General features: G+C 55.8%; 1 protein-coding gene across 1 annotated transcript; it reads left to right on the top strand.

Moving 5' to 3' along the window:
* Positions 1–228: 228 nt before the first annotated feature.
* On the top strand, positions 229–18,101 carry LOC137466033 (structural maintenance of chromosomes protein 1A-like; the record flags this gene model as incomplete). Its single annotated transcript, XM_068177971.1, has 8 exons — positions 229–380; positions 7,002–7,147; positions 8,962–9,115; positions 10,678–10,788; positions 12,773–12,929; positions 14,045–14,199; positions 16,776–16,927; positions 18,017–18,101. Coding segments are annotated over 8 exons (1,112 nt in total), but the record flags the coding sequence as incomplete, so codon positions are not given.
* Between the last annotated feature and the right edge of the window lie 2,174 nt (positions 18,102–20,275).

Below are 20,275 nucleotides of genomic sequence, written 5' to 3'. Positions count from 1 at the left end.
ACCTTAAAAACCATCTCAGGAACCCTAAAAAACCATCTCAGGAACCCTAAAAACCTCTGAGGAACCCCAAAAACTTCTCAAGAACCTCAAAAAATCTCTGAGGAACCTTAAAAACCATCCTCAGGAACCCTAAAAAACCTTTGAGGAACCCCAAAAAAACCTTTGAGGAACCCCAAAAACTTCTCAAGACCTTCAAAAACCCTCAGAGCCCCCAAAAACCTCCCTGAGGTCCCACCAGGCTGGAGTTCGAGAACCAGAAGACGCGTTTGGGCATCCAGCTGGACTTCGAGCGCAACCAACTGCGCGAGGACCAGGAGAAGGTGCTGATGTGGGAGCAGGGCGTGCGCAAGGACGAGGCCGAGATCGAGAAGCTCAAGAAGGTTTGGGGTTCTTCTGGGTTTTTTCTGGGTTCTTCTGGGGTTCTTCTGGAGTTTTTTGGGGTTTTTGAGGTGTTTTGGGCTCTTGGGAGCCTTCTGGAGAGGAGAAGCTGAGGTGGGACCATGGAGAGCACCAGGACAAGGCCTGAGTTTGAGAAGGTCAAGAAGGTTTGGGGTTCTTCTGGAGGTTTTTTTGGGGTTTTTGAGGTGTTTTGGGGTCTTGGGAGGCTCCTGGTGGAGAAGAGCTGAGGTGGGACCATGGGAGACCACCAGGGCAAGGCTGAGTTTGAGAAGGTCAAGAAGGTTTGGGGTTCTTCTGGGGTTCTTCTGGGGGTGTTTTTGGGTTTTTGAGGTGTTGTGGGGTCTTGGAGCCTCCTGGAGAGGAGAAGATGAGGTGGGACCATGGAGACCACTCGGACAGGGGAGACATGGAAGAGCTCAAGAAGATTTGGGGGTTTGGGGTTCTTCTAGGTTCTTCTGGGGTTTTTGGGGTTTTTGAGGTGTTTTGGGGTCTTGAGAGGTTCCTGGAGAGGAGAAGATGAGGTGGACCATGGAGACCACCAGGACAAGGCTGAGTTTGAGAAGGTCAAGAAGGTTTGAGGTTCTTCTGGGGGCGTTTTTGGGTTTTTGAGGTGTTGTGGGGTCTTGGGAGGCTCCTGGTGGAGAAGAGCTGAGGTGGGACCATGGAGACCACCAGGACAGGGGAGACATGGAAGAGCTCAAGAAGATTTGGGGGTTTGGGGTTCTTCTGGGGTTTTGGGGGGTTTTGAGGTGTTTTGGGGTCTTGAGAGGTTCCTGGAGAGGAGAAGCTGAGGTGGGACCATGGAGACCACCAGGACAAGGTTGAGTTTGAGAAGGTCAAGAAGGTTTGGGGTTCTTCTGGGTTCTTCTGGGGGTTTCTGGGGGTTTTTGAGTTGTTTTGGGGTCTTGGGAGGTTCCTGGAGAGGAGAAGATGAGGTGGGACCATGGAGACAACCAGGACAAGGCTGAGTTTGAGAAGGTCAAGAAGGTTTGGGGTTCTTCTAGGTTCTTCTGGGGTTTTGGGGGGTTTTTGAGGTGTTTTGGGCTCTTGGGAGGTTCCTGGAGAGAGAAGCTGAGGTGGGACCATGGAGACCACCAGGACAAGGCTGAGTTTGAGAAGGTCAAGAAGGTTTGGGGTTCTTCTGGGGGTTCTTCTGGAGGTTTTTTTTTGGGGTTTTTGAGTTGTTGTGGGGTCTTGAGAGGTTCCTGAAGAGGAGAAGCTGAGGTGGACCATGGAGACCACTAGGACAGGGGAGACATGGAAGAGCTCAAGAAGGTTTGGGGGTTTGGGGTTCTTCTAGGTTCTTCTGGGGGTTTTTTGGGTTTTTGAGTTGTTTTGGGGTCTTGGGAGGTTCTGGAGAGGAGAAGCTGAGGTGGGACCATGGAGACCACTCGGACAGGGGAGACATGGAAGAGCTCAAGAAGGTTTGGGGTTTTTCTGGGGTTTTTGGGGGTTGTTGAGGTGTTTTGGGGTCTTGGGAGGTTCCTGGTGGAGAAGAGCTGAGGTGGGACCATGGAGACCCACTAGGACAAGGCTGAGTTTGAGAGGTCAAGAAGGTTTGGGGTTCTTCTGGGTTCTTCTGGGCGATTTTTGGGGTTTTTGAGTTGTTGTGGGGTCTTGGGAGGTTCCTGGAGAGGAGAAGATGAGGTGGGACCATGGAGACCACTCGGACAGGGGAGACATGGAAGAGCTCAAGAAGGTTTGGGGTTCTTCTAGGTTCTTCTGGGGTTTTTGGGGGGTTTTTGAGGTGTTTTGGGCTCTTGGGAGGCTCCTGGTGGAGAAGAGCTGAGGTGGGACCATGGAGACCACCAGGGCAAGGCTGAGTTTGAGAAGGTCAAGAAGGTTTGGGGTTCTTCTGGGGTTCTTCTGGAGGTTTTTTTTGGGGTTTTTGAGTTGTTTTGGGGTCTTGAGAGGTTCCTGGAGAGGAGAAGCTGAGGTGGGACCATGGAGACCACCAGGACAGGGGAGACATGGAAGAGCTCAAGAAGATTTGGGGGTTCTTCTAGGTTCTTCTGGGGTTTTTTGGGGGTTTTTGAGGTGTTTTGGGGTCTTGGGAGCCTCCTGGTGGAGAAGAGCTGAGGTGGGACCATGGAGATCACCAGGACAAGACTGAGTTTGAGAAGGTCAAGAAGGTTTGAGGTTCTTCTGGGGTTCTTCTGGGCGATTTTTGGGGTTTTTGAGGTGTTTTGGGGTCTTGGGAGGCTCCTGGTGGAGAAGAGCTGAGGTGGGACCATGGGGACCACTAGGACAGGGGAGACATGGAAGAGCTCAAGAAGATTTGTGGGCTTGGGGGTTCTTCTAGGTTCTTCTGGGGTTTTTGGGGGTTTTTGAGGTGTTTTGGGGTCTTGAGAGGTTCCTGGAGAGGAGAAGATGAGGTGGGACCATGGAGACCACCAGGACAAGGCTGAGTTTGAGAAGGTCAAGAAGGTTTGGGGTTCTTCTGGGGTTCTTCTGGAGGTTTTTTTGGGGGGGTTTTGAGATGTTGTGGGGTCTTGGGAGGTTCCTGGTGGAGAAGAGCTGAGGTGGGACCATGGAGACCACCAGGACAAGGCTGAGTTTGAGAAGGTCAAGAAGGTTTGGGGGTTCTTCTAGGTTCTTCTGGGGTTTTGGGGGGTTTTTGAGGTGTTTTGGGGTCTTGGGAGGTTCCTGGTGGAGAAGATGAGGTGGGACCATGGAGACCACCAGGACAAGGCTGAGTTTGAGAAGGTCAAGAAGGTTTGGGGTTCTTCTGGGGTTCTTCTGGAGGTTTTTTTGGGGGGTTTTTGAGGTGTTTTGGGGTCTTGGGAGGCTCCTGGAGAGGAGAAGCTGAGGTGGGACCATGGAGATCACCAGGACAAGGCTGAGTTTGAGAAGGTCAAGAAGGTTTGAGGTTCTTCTGGGGTTCTTCTGGGCGATTTTTGGGGTTTTTGAGGTGTTTTGGGGTCTTGGGAGGCTCCTGGTGGAGAAGAGCTGAGGTGGGACCATGGGGACCACTAGGACAGGGGAGACATGGAAGAGCTCAAGAAGATTTGGGGGCTTGGGGGTTCTTCTAGGTTCTTCTGGGGTTTTTGAGGTGTTTTGGGGTCTTGGGAGGTTCCTGGTGGAGAAGAGCTGAGGTGGGACCATGGAGACCACCAGGGCAAGGCTGAGTTTGAGAAGGTCAAGAAGGTTTGGGGTTCTTCTGGAGGTTCTTCTGGGGGTGTTTTTGGGTTTTTGAGGTGTTTTGGGGTCTTGAGAGGTTCCTGAAGAGGAGAAGCTGAGGTGGGACCATGGAGACCACTCGGACAGGGGAGACATGGAAGAGCTCAAGAAGGTTTGGGGGTTCTTCTAGGTTCTTCTGGGGTTTTTTGGGGTTTTTGAGGTGTTTTGGGGTCTTGGGAGGTTCCTGGAGAGGAGAAGCTGAGGTGGGACCATGGAGACCACCAGGACAAGGCTGAGTTTGAGAAGGTCAAGAAGGTTTGAGGTTCTTCTGGGGTTCTTCTGGGGTTTTTGGGGGGTTTTTGAGGTGTTGTGGGGTCTTGGGAGGCTCCTGGTGGAGAAGAGCTGAGGTGGGACCATGGGGACCACCAGGACAGGGGAGACATGGAGGAGCTTAAGAAGGTTTGGGGTTCTTCTGGGTTCTTCTGGGTTCTTTTGGGCGATTTTTGGGGTTTTTGAGGTGTTTTGGGCTCTTGGGAGGCTCCTGGTGGAGCACAGCTGAGGTGGGACCATGGAGACCACCAGGACAAGGCCGAGTTGGAGAAGGTCAAGAAGGTTTGGAGATGTTTTGGGATTTTTGAGGGTTTTTTTGGGTGTTTTTTTTTTAATTTTTGGGGGTTTGAGACGATTCAGGGTGGATTTTGGGGTGATTTTGGTGTCCCCAGGAGGAGCAGAGGCACATGAAGATCGCTGACAATTTTGGGTGATTTTTGGGTTAATTTTGGGTTATTTTTGGGTGATTTTTGGGGTGATTTTGGCTCATTTTTGGGGTGATTTTGGTGTCCCCAGGAGGAGCAGCGGCACATGAAGATCACTGATATTTTTGGATTAATTTTGGCAGATTTTGGGTTATTTTTGGGCTGATTTTGGCTGATTTTTGGGTGATTTTGGCTGGTTTTTGGGTTAATTTTGGCAGATTTTGGGTTATTTTTGGGGTGATTTTGGCTGATTTTGGCTGATTTTTGGGTTATTTTTGGGGTGATTTTGGCTGACTTTTGGGGTGATTTTGCTGATTTTTGGGGTGATTTTGGGGTGATTTTGGTGTCCCCAGGAGGAGCAGCGGCACATGAAGATCGCTGATATTTTTGGATTAATTTTGGCTGATTTTGGCTGATTTTGGGTTATTTTTGGGGTGATTTTTGGGGTTTTTGGGTTAATTTTGGTTGATTTTTGGGGTGATTTTGGCTGGTTTTTGGGTTAATTTTGGCTGATTTGGGGTTATTTTTGGGGTGATTTTGGGTTATTTTTGGGGTGATTTTGGCTGATTTTTGGGGTGATTTTTGATGATTTTGGTGTCCCCAGGACAAGCAGCGGCACATGAAGATCGCTGACATTTTTGGATTAATTTTGGCTGGTTTTTGTGTTAATTTTGGTTGATTTTGGGTTATTTTTGGGTTAATTTTGGCTGATTTTGGGTTATTTTTGGGGTGATTTTAGCTGATTTTTGGGGTGATTTTTGGGGTGATTTTGGTGTCCCCAGGAGGAGCAGAGGCACATGAAGATCACTGACAATTTTGGTTGATTTTTGGGGTGATTTTGGCTGGTTTTTGGGTTAATTTTGTCTGATTTGGGGTTATTTTTGGGGTGATTTTGGCTGATTTTTGGGTGATTTTGGTGTCCCCAGGAAGAGCAGAGGCACATGAAGATCATTGATAATTTTTGGTTGATTTTGGCTGATTTTTGGGGTGAATTATAATTAATTTTGTTGATTTTTGGGGTGATTTTGTTGATTTTGGTGTCCCCAGGAGGAGCAGCGGCACATGAAGATCACTGACAATTTTGGGTGATTTTGGGTGATTTTTGGGTTAATTTTGGCTGATTTTGGGTTATTTTTGGGGTGATTTTGGCTGATTTTTGGGGTGATTTTTGATGATTTTGGTGTCCCCAGGACGAGCAGCGGCACATGAAGATCGCTGATATTTTTGGATTAATTTTGGCTGGTTTTTGGGTTAATTTTGGTTGATTTTGGGTTATTTTTGGGGTGATTTTTGGGGTTTTTGGGTTAATTTTGGTTGATTTTTGGGGTGATTCTGGGGTGATTTTTGGGTTATTTTTGGGGTGATTTTGGCTGACTTTTGGGGTGATTTTGTTGATTTTTGGGGTGATTTTGTTGATTTTGGTGTCCCCAGGACGACCAGCGGCACATGAAGATCACTGACAATTTTGGGTGATTTTTGGGTTAATTTTGGCAGATTTTGGGTTATTTTTGGGGTGATTTTGGTTGATTTTTGGGGTGATTTTGTTGATTTTGGTGTCCCCTGGACGAGCAGTGGCACATGAAGATCGCTGATATTTTTGGATTAATTTTGGCTGATTTTGGGTTATTTTTGGGGTGATTTTTGGGGTTTTTGGGTTAATTTTGGTTGATTTTTGGGGTGATTTTGGCTGGTTTTTGGGTTAATTTTGGCTGATTTGGGGTTATTTTTGGGGTGATTTTGGCTGATTTTTGGGTGATTTTGGCTGATTTTTGGGGTGATTTTGGCTGATTTTTGGGTTATTTTTGGGGTGATTTTGGCTGATTTTTGGGGTGATTTTGTTGATTTTGGTGTCCCCAGGAGGAGCAGCGGCACATGAAGATCACTGATATTTTTGGATTAATTTTGGCTGGTTTTAGATTATTTTTGGGCTGATTTTGGCTGATTTTTGGGGTGATTTTGGCTGGTTTTTGGGTTATTTTTGGGGTGATTTTGGCTGACTTTTGGGGTGATTTTTGGGTGATTTTGGTGTCTCCAGGATGAGCCGCAGCACATGAAGATCACTGACAATTTTGGGTGATTTTTGGGGTGATTTTGGCTGATTTTTGGGGTGATTTTGTTGATTTTGGTGTCCCCAGGACGAGCAGCGGCACATGAAGATCGCTGATATTTTTGGATTAATTTTGGCTGATTTTAGATTATTTTTGGGGTGATTTTGGCTGATTTTGGTGTCCCCAGGAAGAGCAGAGGCACATGAAGATCATTGATAATTTTTGGTTAATTTTGGCTGATTTTTGGGGTGAATTTGAATTAATTTTGTTGATTTTTGGGGTGATTTTGTTGATTTTTAGGGTGATTTTGTTGATTTTGGTGTCCCCAGGAGGAGCAGCGGCACATGAAGATCGCTGATATGTTTGGTTGATTTTGGGTGATTTTTGGGTTATTTTTGGGGTGATTTTGGCTGACTTTTGGGGTGATTTTGCTGATTTTTGGGGTGATTTTGTTGATTTTGGTGTCTCCAGGAGGAGCAGCGGCACATGAAGATCACTGATATGTTTGGTTGATTTTGGGTGATTTTTGGGTTATTTTTGGGTTATTTTTTGGGTTATTTTTGGGGTGATTTTGGCTGACTTTTGGGGTGATTTTGGCTGATTTTTGGGGTGATTTGGCTGACTTTTGGGGTGATTTTGCTGATTTTTGGGGTGATTTTGTTGATTTCGGTGTCCCCAGGAGGAGCAGCGGCACATGAAGATCATCGACGAGACGATGGCGCAGCTGCAGGACCTCAAGAACCAGCACCTGGCCAAGAAGTCGGAGGTGAACGACAAAAACCACGAGATGGACGAGATCCGCAAGAAGCTGGGCGGGGCCAACAAGTGAGGGCGTGGCCGGGGGGGCGTGGCCAGAAATGGGTGGGGCCAATGAGTGAGGGGGCAGGGGCGTGGTCAGCAACTTGGGCGGTGCCAATTGAGGGCGGGTCCAGGGGCGTGGTCAGGAACTGGGGTGGGGCCAGCAAGGGGGTGTGGCCAGAAAGTGGGGTAAGGACCCAGTGGGCGTGTCCCTGGTGGGCGTGTCCCCACAGCCCTGTCCCCATGACAATGTCACCGTGAGTGTGTCCACACACCGTGTCCCCATGACCGTGTCCTCATGTGTCCTCGTTGTGATGTCCCCATTCCATGTCCCTATACCCTGTCCCCATGGCCGTGTCCTCGTTGCCACGTCGCCATGTCCCTGTCCCCATGGCCGTGTCCTCGTTGCCACGTCGCCATGTCCCTGTCCCCATGGCCGTGTCCTCGTTGCCACGTCGCCATGTCCCTGTCCCCATGGCCGTGTCCCCATGGCCGTGTTCTCGTTGCCACGTCCCCGTGTCCCTGTCCCCATGACCGTGTCCCCATGACCGTGTCCCCATGACCGTGTCCCCATGTGTCCTCGTTGTGATGTCCCCATTCCATGTCCCTATGCCCTGTCCCCATGGCCGTGTCCTCGTTGCCACATCACCATGTCCCTGTCCCCATGGCCGTGTCCCCATGGCCGTGTCCTCGTTGCCACATCCCCGTGTCCCTGTCCCCATGACCGTGTCCCCACGACCGTGTCCCCATGGCCGTGTCCCCATGGCCGCGTCTTCGTTGCCATGTCGCCATGTCCCTGTCCCCATGACCACATACTCGTGGCCGTGTCCTCGTTGTGATGTCCCCATGGCCGTGTCCCCATGGCCATGTCCCCATGTCCCTGTCTCCATGGCTGTGTCCCCATGGCTGTGTCCTCGTTGCAATGTCCCCATGACCATGTCCCCACACGATGTCCCTGTCCCCACGCTGTGTCCCCACGCTGTGTCCCTGTGCCCTGTCCCCATGTCCCTGTCACCACGGCCATGTCCTCGTTGCCACGTCCCCGTGTCCCTGTCCCCATGACCGTGTCCCCATGACCGTGTTCTCGTTGCCACGTCACCATGTCCCTGTCCCCATGACCACATACTCGTGGCCGTGTCCTCGTTGTGATGTCCCCATGGCCGTGTCCCCATGGCCGTGTCCACGTTGCGATGTCCCCGTGTCCCTGTCTCTATGCCCTGTCCCCATGGCCATGTTCTCATTGGGATGTCCCCGTGTCCTTGTCCCCATGACCGTGTCCCCATGACCATGTCCCCATGGCTGTGTCCTCATTGTGATGTCCTCGTGTCCTTGTCTCCACACCATGTCCCCATTCCACGTCCCTATGCCCTGTCCCCACAGCCATGTCCTTGTTGCCATGTCCCCATGTCCCTGTCCCCATGACCGTGTCCCCACAGCCATGTCCTCGTTGCCGTGTCCCCATTCCGTGTCCCCATGACCACGTCCCCATGGCCGTGTTCTCATTGGGATGTCCCCATGTCCCTGTCCCCATGTCCCTGTCTCCATGACCGTGTCCCCATGGCTGTGTCCTCGTTGCGATGTCCCCATGACCATGTCCCTGTCCCCACGCTGTGTCCCTGTGCCCTGTCCCCATGTCCCTGTCACCGTGGCCATGTCCTCGTTGCGATGTCCCCACGTCCCTGTCCCCACGGCCGTGTCCTCGTTGCGATGTCCCCACGTCCCTGTCCCCACGGCCGTGTCCTCGTTGTGATGTCCCCACGTCCCTGTCCCCACGGCCGTGTCCTCGTTGCGATGTCCCCACGGCCGTGTCCCCACAACGTGTCCCGTGTCCCTGTCCCCAGGGAGATGACCCACCTGCAGAAGGAGGTGACGGCCATCGAGACGAAGCTGGAGCAGAAGCGCAGCGACCGCCACAACCTCCTGCAGGCCTGCAAGATGCAGGACATCCGGCTACCGCTGGCCCGCGGCTCCATGGACGACATCAGCCAGGAGGAGGTGGGGACACCCCTGTGCCACCCCTGTGCCACCCCTGTGTCACCACTGTGTCACCACTGTGTCCTCCCATGTCCCCGTGTCACCCTCTGTCCTGCCACTGGCCCGCGGCTCCATGGACATCAGCCAGGAGGAGGTGGGGACACCTCTGGGTCACCCTGTGCCACCCGTGTGCCACCCGTGTGCCATCCCTGTGCCACCCCTGTGCCACCCTGTGTCACCCCTGTGCCACCCCTGTGCCACCCTGGGTCATCCCTGTGTAACCGCTGTGTCCTTCCATGTCCACGTGTCACCCTCTGTCCTGCCACTGGCCCGCGGCTCCATGGACATCAGCCAGGAGGAGGTGGGGACACCTCTGGGTCACCCTGTGCCACCCCTGTGCCACCCCTGTGCCACCCCTGTGCCACCCCTGTGCCACCCTGGGTCACCCCTGGGTCACCCCTGTGTCACCGCTGTGTCCTCCCATGTCCCCGTGTCACCCTCTGTCCTGCCACTGGCCCGCGGCTCCATGGACGACCTCATCCAGGAGGAGGTGGGGACAGGGCTGGGGACACCCCTGGGTCACCTCCTGTCCTTCTGTGTCCCTCTGTGTCACCTTGAGTCACCCCGGTGTCACCCCTTTTGTCCTGTGTCCCCCGTGTCCCCTGTGTGTCCGCTGTGTCCCCTGGCCCCTGTGTGTCCCCTCAGGGCGGTGGCACCAGGGAGGACGCCGGTGGCAGCTCCAGCTGCGTCCCCTCATGTCCTCTGTGTGTCCCTTGTGTCCCCTGATGTCCCCCGTGTCCCCTCATGTCCCCAGTGTCCCCTGTGTCCCCTGATGTCCCCTGTGTCCCCTCATGTCCCCTGATGTCCCCTGTGTCCCCTCATGTCCTCTGATGTCCCCTGTGTCCCCTCATGTCCTCTGATGTCCCCTGTGTCCCCTGATGTCCCCAGTGTCCCCTCATGTCCCCAGTGTCCCCTCATGTCCACAGTGTCCCCTCATGTCCCCAGTGTCCCCTCATGTCCACAGTGTCCCCTCATGTCCCCAGTGTCCCCTGTGTCCCCTCAGGGCGGTGGCACAGGTGAGGACACCGGTGGCAGCTCCAGCCATGTCCCCTGATGTCCCCAGTGTCCCCTGATGTCCCCTGATGTCCCCAGTGTCCCCTGATCTCCCCAGTGTCCCCTGATCTCCCCAGTGTCCCCTGATGTCCCCTGTGTCCCCTGATGTCCCCAGTGTCCCCAGTGTCCCCTGATGTCCCCTGATGTCCCCAGTGTCCCCTGTGTCCCCTGATGTCCCCTGATGTCCCCAGTGTCCCCTGATGTCCCCTGATGTCCCCAGTGTCCCCTGTGTCCCCAGTGTCCCCTGATGTTCCCAGTGTCCCCTCATGTCCCCAGTGTCCCCTCATGTCCCCAGTGTCCCCTGATGTCCCCTGATGTTCCCAGTGTCCCCTGATGTCCCCTGATGTTCCCAGTGTCCCCTGATGTCCCCTGATCTCCCCTGATGTCCCCTGATGTCCCCTGATGTCCCCAGTGTCCCCTGTGTCCCCTGATCTCCCCAGTGTCCCCTGATGTCCCCTGTGTCCCCTCAGGGCGGTGGCACAGGTGAGGACGCCGGTGGCAGCTCCCAGCGCAGCTCCAGCCTCTACGCCCGCGAGGCCCTGATCGAGATCGACTACAGCGACCTGCCCGAGGAGCTCAAGGTGAGACACGCCCGGGCACACCTGGGCACATCCTGGGCACACCTGGGCATGTCCTGGCACACCTGGGTATGTCCTGGGCACACCTGGATACACCTGGGCATGTCCTGGGCACACCTGGGCATGTCCTGGATACACCTGGGCACGTCCTGGGCACACCTGGGCACGTCCTGGATACACCTGGGCATGTCCTGGGTACACCTGGGCACACCTGGGCACGTCCTGGGCACACCTGGGCACATCCTGGGCACACCTGGGCATGTCCTGGGCACACCTGGGCATGTCCTGGATACACCTGGGCACACCTGGGCATGTCCTGGGCACACCTGGGCATGTCCTGGATACACCTGGGCACGTCCTGGGCACACCTGGGCACGTCCTGGATACACCTGGGCATGTCCTGGGTACACCTGGGCACGTCCTGGGCACATCTGGGCATGTCCTGGATACACCCGGGCATGTCCTGGGCACACCTGGGCACATCTGGGCATGTCCTGGATACACCTGGGCATGTCCTGGGCACACCTGGGTATGTCCTGGGCACACCTGGGCATGTCCTGGGTACACCTGGGCACACCTGGGCATGTCCTGGGCACACCTGGGCATGTCCTGGATACACCTGGGCATGTCCTGGGCACACCTGAGCATGTCCTGGATACACCTGGGCACATCCTGGGCACACCTGGGCATGTCCTGGGTACACCTGGGCACACCTGGGTACACCTGGGTACACCTGGGCATGTCCTGGATACACCTGGGCATGTCCTGGGCACACCTGGGCATGTCCTGGATACACCTGGGCATGTCCTGGGCACACCTGGGCATGTCCTGGGTACACCTGGGCACACCTGGGTACACCTGGGTACACCTGGGCATGTCCTGGGCACACCTGGGCATGTCCTGGGCACACCTGGGCATGTCCTGGGTACACCTGGGCATGCCCAGGGCACACCTGGGCACACCTGGGCATGTCCTGGGCACACCTGGGCATGTCCTGGATACACCTGGGCATGTCCTGGGCACACCTGGGCACGTCCTGGGCACACCTGGGCATGTCCTGGGCACCCCTGGGCATGTCCTGGGCACACCTGGGTACACCTGGGCATGTCCTGGGCACACCTGGGCATGTCCTGGGTACACCTGGGCATGTCCTGGATACACCCGGGCACGTCCTGGGCACACCTGGGCATGTCCTGGGCACCCCTGGGCACGTCCTGGGCACCCCTGGGTACACCTGGGCATGTCCTGGGCACCCCTGGGCATGTCCTGGGCACCCCTGGGCATGTCCTGGATACACCTGGGCACACCTGGGCATGTCCTGGGCACACCTGGGTACACCTGGGCATGTCCTGGGCACCCCTGGGCATGTCCTGGGCACCCCTGGGCATGTCCTGGATACACCTGGGCACACCTGGGCATGTCCTGGGCACACCTGGGCATGTCCTGGGCACACCTGGGCACACCTGGGCATGTCCTGGGCATGTCCTGGGCACACCTGGGTATGTCCTGGGCACACCTGGGCATGTCCTGGGCACACCTGGGCATGTCCTGGATACACCTGGGCACACCTGAGCATGTCCTGGCACACCTGAGCATGTCCTGGGTACACCTGGGTACACCTGGGCATGTTCTGGGCACACCTGGGCACGTCCTGGGCACACCTGGGTACACCTGGGCATGTCCTGGGCACACCTGGGCACACCTGGGCACACCTGGGCACACCTGGGCACACCTGGGCATGTCCTGGATACACCTGGGCATGTCCTGGGCACACCCGGGCATGCCCCAACACACCTGGAAACGTCCCCTGGTGTCCCCTGGTGTCCCCAGGACGCGCAGGTGGAGGAGGAGATCCGGCAGGAGATGGTGGCACTGACGTGTCCCCTCGCGTCCCATGTCTCCACTGTCCCCTGCTGTCCCCATGTCCCCTGGTGTCCCCTGGTGTCCCCATGTCCCCACGTCCCCTGATGTCCCCTGGTGTCCCCAGGACGCGCAGGCGGAGGAGGAGATCCGGCAGGAGATGGCGGCGCTGCAGCAGCGGCTGACGGAGCAGCAGAGCGTCCTGCAGCGCATCGCCGCGCCCAACATGAAAGCCATGGAGAAGCTGGAGAGCGTCCGCGACAAGTTCCAGGAGACCTCGGACGGTGGGACACCATGGGGACACTGTGGGGACACCGTGGGGACACCATGGGGACAAGTTTTAGTAGACCTTGGATGGTGGGACACCATGGGGACATGGAGGGACACCGTGGGGACATGGGGGGGACAAGTTCCAGGAGACCTTGGATGGTGGGACACCATGGGGACACCATGGGGACAAGTTTTAGTAGACCTTGGATGGTGGGACACCATGGGGACACCGTGGGGACGTGGTGGGGACGTGGGACAAGGTCTACAATGAGTTCCAGGAGACCTCAGACGGTGGGACACCATGGGGACACCGTGGGGACAAGTTTTAGTAGACCTTGGATGGTGGGACACCATGGGGACACCGTGGGGACGTGGTGGGGACGTGGGACAAGGTCTACAATGAGTTCCAGGAGACCTCGGACGGTGGGACACCATGGTGACTCTGTGGGGACACCGTGGGGACAAGTTTTAGTAGACCTTGGATGGTGGGACACCATGGGGACACTGTGGGGACACCGTGGGAACATGGGGGGGACAAGTTCCAGGAGACCTTGGACGGTGGGACACCGTGGGGACACCGTGGGGACGTGGGAACCCTAATGAGTTCCAGGAGACCTCGGACAGTGGGACACCATGGGGACACTGTGGGAACACTGTGGGACACCGTGGGGACAAGTTTTAGTAGACCTTGGATGGTGGGACACCATGGGGACACCGTGGGGACGTGGTGGGACACGATGGGGACATGGGGGAGTGTCAGGGATGAGACCTCAGCTGGTGGGCTATGATGGACCCCAATGTCCCCATGGCTGTCCCTGGTTGTCTGTGATGTCCCCAGCTGTCCCCAATGTCCCCTGGCTGTCCCTGCTGTCCTCTGTCTGTCTCTGATGTCCCCAGCTGTCCCCAACGTCCCCTGATGTTCCCAATGTCCCCAGAGTTCGAGGTGGCCCGCAAGCGCGCCGAGAAGGCCAAGCAGGGCTGTCCTGACCATAATGTCCCCATGGCTGTCCCTAATGTCCCCTGGCTGTCCCTGGTTGTCCATGGTGTCCCTGCTGTCCCCTGGCTGTCCCTGGTTGTCCGTGGTGTCCCCAATGTCCCCAGCTGTCCCCAATGTCCCCGATGTCCCCAGAGTTCGAGGCGGCCCGCAAGCGCGCCAAGAAGGCCAAGCAGGCGTTTGAGCAGATGAAGAAGGAGAGGTTCGACCGCTTCAACTCCTGCTTCGAGGCCGTGGCCACCAACATCGACGAGATCTACAAAGCGCTGTCCCGCAACAGCAGCGCCCAGGTGAGCCTGGCACACCTGGCACACACCTGGCACACACCTGTACAGGGATGGCACACCTGGCACACACCTGTACAGGGCTGGCACACACCTGTACAGGGATGGCACACACCTGGCACACACCTGTACAGGGATGGCACACCTGGCACACACCTGGCACACACCTGTACAGAGCTGTCCCGCAACAGCAGCGCCCAGGTGAGCCTGGCACTCCTGGCACACACCTGTACAGGGATGGCACACACCTGGCACACACCTGTACAGGGATGGCACACACCTGGCACACACCTGGCACACACCTGGCACACACCTGTACAGAGCTGTCCCGCAACAGCAGTGCCCAGGTGAGCCTGGCACACCTGGCACACACCTGTACAGGGATGGCACACACCTGGCACACACCTGTACAGGGATAGCACACACCTGTACAGGGATGGCACACACCTGGCACACACCTGTACAGGGATAGCACACACCTGTACAGGGATGGCACACACCTGTACAGGGATGGCACACCTGGCACACACCTGTACAGGGATGGCGCACACCTGGCACACACCTGTACAGGGCTGGCACACACCTGTACAGGGATGGCACACCTGGCACACACCTGTACAGGGATGGCGCACACCTGGCACACACCTGGGCCCCGAGACCCCGAGGAGCTGTACCTGTGTCACCTGAGTGTCCCCAGTGTGCCCAATGTGACCCCAATGTCACCTGAGTGTCCCCAATGTCCCCAGTGTCACCTCAATGTCCCCAGTGTCCCCTGAGTGACCCCAGTGTCCCCTGAGTGTCCCCAATGTCACCTGAGTGTCCCCAATGTCACCTCAGTGTCCCCAGTGTCACCTGAGTGTCCCCAAATGTGTCCCCAATGTCCCCAATGTAACCTCAATGTCCCCAGTGTCCCCTGAGTGTCCCCAATGTCCCCTGAGTGTCCCCACTGTCCCCGCAGGCGTTCCTGGGCCTCGAGAACCCCGAGGAGCCGTACCTGTGTGCCATGAGTGTCCCCAATGTCCCCAATGTCACCTCAATGTCCCCAGTGTCCCCTGAGTGTCCCCAATGTCCCCTGAGTGACCCCAATATCCCCAGTGTCCCCTGAGTGACCCCAATGTCACCTGAGTGACCCCAATGTCCCCAGTTTCCCCTGAGTGTGCCCAGTGTCCCCTGAGTGTCCCCAATGTCCCCTGAGTGACCCCAATGTCCCCTGAGTGTCCCCAATGTCACCTGAGTGTCCCCAAATGTGTCCCCAGTGTCCCCTGAGTGTCCTCAATGTCCCCAGTGTCCCCTGAGTGACCCCAATGTCACCTGAGTGTCCCCAATGTCACCTCAATGTCCCCAGTGTCCCCTGAGTGACCCCAATATCCCCAGTGTCCCCTGAGTGACCCCAATGTCCCCTGAGTGACCCCAATGTCCCCAGTTTCCCCTGAGTGTCCCCAGTGTCCCCTGAGTGTCCCCCAATGTCACCTGAGTGTCCCCAAATGTGTCCCCAATGTCCCCAATGTCACCTCAATGTCTCCAGTGTCCCCTGAGTGTCCCCAATGTCACCTCAATGTCCCCAGTGTCCCCTGAGTGTCCCCAATGTCACCTGAGTGTCCCCAATGTCACCTGAGTGTCCCCAAATGTGTCCCCAATGTCCCCAATGTAACCTCAATGTCCCCAGTGTCCACTGAGTGTCCCCAATGTCACCTCAATGTCCCCAGTGTCCCCTGAGTGACCCCAATATCCCCAATGTCCCCTGAGTGACCCCAATGTCACCTGAGTGACCCCAATGTCCCCAGTTTCCCCTGAGTGTGCCCAGTGTCCCCTGAGTGTCCCCAATGTCACCTCAATGTCCCCAGTGTCCCCTGAGTGACCCCAATGTCACCTCAATGTCTCCAGTGTCCCCTGAGTGACCCCAATGTCCCCTGAGTGTCCCCACTGTCCCCAGTTTCCCCTGAGTGTGCCCAATGTCCCCTGAGTGTCCCCAATGTCACCTCAATGTCCCCAGTGTCCCCTGAGTGTCCCCAATGTCACCTGAGTGACCCCAATGTCCCCAGTTTCCCCTGAGTGTCCCCAATGTCCCCTGAGTGTCCCCACTGTCCCCGCAGGCGTTCCTGGGCCCCGAGAACCCCGAGGAGCCGTACCTGTGTGCCATGAGTGTCCCCAATGTCCCCAATGTCACCTCAATGTCCCCAGTGTCCCCTGAGTGTGCCCAGTGTCCCCTGAGTGACCCCAATGTCACCTGAGTGACCCCAATGTCCCCAGTGTCCCCTGAGTGTGCCCAGTGTCCCCTGAGTGTCCCCAATGTCACCTGAGTGTCCTCAGTGTCCCCTGAGTGACCCCAATGTCACCTGAGTGTCCCCAAATGTGTCCCCAATGTCCCCAATGTAACCTCAATGTCCCCAGTGTCCCCTGAGCGTCGCCACTGTCCCCTGAGTGTCCTCAGTGTCCCCTGAGTGTCCCCACTGTCCCCTGAGTGTCCCCAATGTCACCTCAATGTCCCCAGTGTCCCCTGAGTGTCCCCAATGTAACCTCAATGTCCCCAGTGTCCCCTGAGTGTCCCCAATGTCCCCTGAGTGTCCCCACTGTCCCCGCAGGCGTTCCTGGGCCCCGAGAACCCCGAGGAGCCGTACCTGGACGGGATCAATTACAATTGCGTCGCCCCCGGGAAGCGCTTCCGGCCCATGGACAACCTGAGCGGCGGCGAGAAAACCGTGGCTGCGCTGGCGCTGCTCTTCGCCATCCACAGGTGGGACCCCCAAAAACACCTGGGGGACCACGAAATCCAGCAGGGACCCCAAAAACCCCGAGGGAAATCCCGAAAACCCCGAGGAAAATCCCAAAAAACCCAAGGGAGATCCCAAAAACCCCGAGGGAAATCTCGAAAACCCCGAGGGAAATCCCAAAAAACCCGAAGGAAATCCCAAAAATCCCGAGGGAAATCCCAAAAAACCCCGAGGGAAATCCCGAAAACCCCGAGGGGAATCCCAAAAAACCCAAGGGAAATCCCAAAAGTCCTGAGGGAAATCCAAAAAATCCCAAGGGAGATCCCAAAAACCCCGAGGGAAATCCCAAAAAACCCGAGGGAAATCCCAAAAAACCCCGAGGGAAATCCCAAAAACCCCGAGGGAAATCCCAAAAACCCCAAGGGAAATCCCAAAAACCCCGAGGGAAATCCCAAAAACCTCGAGGAAAATCCCGAAAACCCCGAGGGAAATCCCAAAAACCCCGAGGGAAATCCCAAAAACCTCGAGGAAAATCCCAAAAATCCCGAGGGAAATCCCATGGGATCTCACCCGGGGGACCCCCAAAATCCAGCAGGGACCCCAAAATCCAGCAGGGATCCCGAAAACCTTATGGGAGACCCCCAAAAAAACCCGAGGGAAATTCCAAAAACCCCTTGGGGGACCCCAAAACCCTCAAGGATTCCCCCCAAAAACCCGTCTCATCCCCCCCCCAGTGAGACCCCAAATCCACAGGGACCCCAAAACCCCAGGGGACCCCAAAACACGGGGGGACCCCAAAAACCCAGGGGGACCCCAAAAACTCCCAAGCATCCCCCCAAAAACCCTTCTCAACCTCCCCCCATGAGACCCCAAATCCATGGGGACCCCAAAACCCCCAGGGAGACCCCAAAACCTCCATGATAAATCCCCAAAACCCCTTGGGGGACCCCAAAACCCCCATGGTTCCCCCCCCCAAAAACCCCCTCTCACCCCTCCCCAGTGAGACCCCAAATCCACAGAGACCCCAAACCCCCGGGGGGACCCCAAAACCCCGGGCTGGCTCCTTTTGGGGTGCCCCAGTTTTGGGGTCCCAGCCCAGTTTGTCGCCCCAGTTACAAACCGGCGCCGTTCTTCGTGCTGGACGAGATCGACGCCGCGCTGGACAACACCAACATCGGCAAGGTGGGAATTTGGGGGGCCCCTCCCCGCTTTTGGGGTCCCCCTCCTCATTTTTGGGGTCCTCACCCCCATTTTGGGGTTCCCCCATGTGATTTTGGGGTCACCCCAACCTCATTTTTCCCCACGGGGAGAAAATTTTCCCAGCCCAGGGAGGGATTTTGTCCCCCCAGACCCCAATTTTGGGGTTCCCACCACATTTTTGGAGATCCCCATCCCAATTTTGCGGTTCCCTCCTCATTTTTTGGGGTTCCCCTCCCCATTTTTGGGGTCCTCACCCCATTTTTGGGGTTCCCCCTGTGTGATTTTGGGGTCACCCCAACCCCATTTTCCCCAAGTTGATTTTTCTGCCTCCACCCCCCCAGTTTTGGGGTCCTCACTTCCATTTTTTGGGGTTCCCCATCCTAATTTTGGGGTTCTCACCACAATTTTTGGGATCCCCTCCTCAATTTTGGGGTCCTCATCCCATTTTGGGGTTCCCCTATGTGATTTTGGGGTCACCCCAACCTCATTTTTTCCCCACGGGGAGAAAATTTTCCCAGCCCAGGGAGGGATTTTGTCCCCCCAGACCCCAATTTTGGGGTTCCCACCACATTTTTGGGGTCCCCCTCCTCATTTTTGGGGTTCCCCTCCCCATTTTTGGGGTCCTCACCCCATTTTTGGGGTTCCCCCTGTGTGATTTTGGGGTCACCCCAACCCCATTTTCCCCTCACTGAGTTGATTTTTCTGTCTCCACCCACCAATTTTGGGGTTCCCCATCCTAATTTTGGGGTTCTCACTGCAATTTTTGGGGTGCCCTCCTCATTTTTGGGGTGCCCTCCTCATTTTTGGGGTCCCCTCCTCATTGCTGGGGCTCCCCACCTCAAGTTTGGGGTACCCTCCCCATTTTTGGGGTTCCCCTTCTCAATTCTGGTGTCCCCCTCCCCATTTTGGGGCACCCAATGTGATTTTTGGGGTGCCAGGTCAGTTTTTGGGGGCCAGGTCCATTTTTTTCGGGGTGTCAGGTCAATTTTTGGGTGGCCAGGTCCATTTTTTGGGCTGCCAGGTCCATTTTTAGGGTGCCAGGTCCATTTTTTGGGGTGTCAGGTCCATTTTTTGGGGGGCCAGGTCCATTTTTAGGGTGCCAGGTCCATTTTTTGGGGGTGCCAGGTCGGTTTTTTGGGGTGCCAGGTCCATTTTTAGGGTGCCAGGCCAATTTTTTGGGGGGCCAGGTCCATTTTTAGGGTGCCAGGCCAATTTTTTGGGGGGCCAGGTCCATTTTTAGGGTGCCAGGTCCATTTTTTGGGGGTGTCAGGTCCATTTTTGGGGTGCCAGATCCATTTTTTTTGGGTGCCAGGTCCATTTTTGGGGTGTCAGGTCCATTTTTGCGGGCCAGGTCCATTTTTTCGGGGTGTCAGTTCCATTTTTAGGGTGCCAGGTCCATTTTTTGGGGGTGTCAAGTCCATTTTTTGGGGGTGTCAGGTCCATTTTTGGGGTTGTCAGGTCCATTTTTTGGGATATCAGGTCCATTTTTGGGGTGTCAGGTCCATTTTTTGGGGTGTCAGGTCCATTTTTGGGGTGCCAGGTCCATTTTTTGGGGGGCCAGGTCCATTTTTTGGGGGTGCCAGGTCCATTTTTTGGGATATCAGGTCCATTTTTGGGGTGCCAGGTCCATTTTTTGGGGGTGTCAGGTCCATTTTTAGGGTGTCCGGTCCATTTTTAGGGTGTCAGGTCCATTTTTTGGGGGTGTCAAGTCCATTTTTTGGGGGTGTCAGGTCCATTTTTAGGGTGTCCGGTCCATTTTTAGGGTGTCAGGTCCATTTTTTTGGGGGTGTCAAGTCCATTTTTTGGGGTGTCAGGTCCATTTTTGGGCTGCCAGGTCCATTTTTTGGGGTGTCAGGTCCATTTTTTGGGGGTGTCAGGTCCATTTTTTGGGGGTGTCAGGTCCATTTTTAGGGTGCCAGGTCCATTTTTTGGGGGTGTCAGGTCCATTTTTAGGGTGCCAGGTCCATTTTTTGGGGGTGTCAGGTCCATTTTTTGGGGTGTCAGGTCCATTTTTGGGGGTGCCAGGTCCATTTTTTGGGGGTGCCAGGTCCATTTTTAGGGTGTCAGGTCCATTTTTTTGGGGGTGTCAGGTCCATTTTTAGGGTGCCAGGTCCATTTTCGGGTTGCCAGGTCCATTTTTTGGGGTGTCAGGTCCATTTTTTGGGGGTGCC

The sequence above is a fragment of the Anomalospiza imberbis genome, unplaced genomic scaffold, assembly GCF_031753505.1.
Source record: "Anomalospiza imberbis isolate Cuckoo-Finch-1a 21T00152 unplaced genomic scaffold, ASM3175350v1 scaffold_1293, whole genome shotgun sequence".
Classification (NCBI taxonomy): Eukaryota; Metazoa; Chordata; class Aves; order Passeriformes; family Viduidae; genus Anomalospiza; species Anomalospiza imberbis.
Note: the sequence above shows the minus strand (reverse complement) of the source record. Positions and strands in the feature narration are given on the sequence as shown.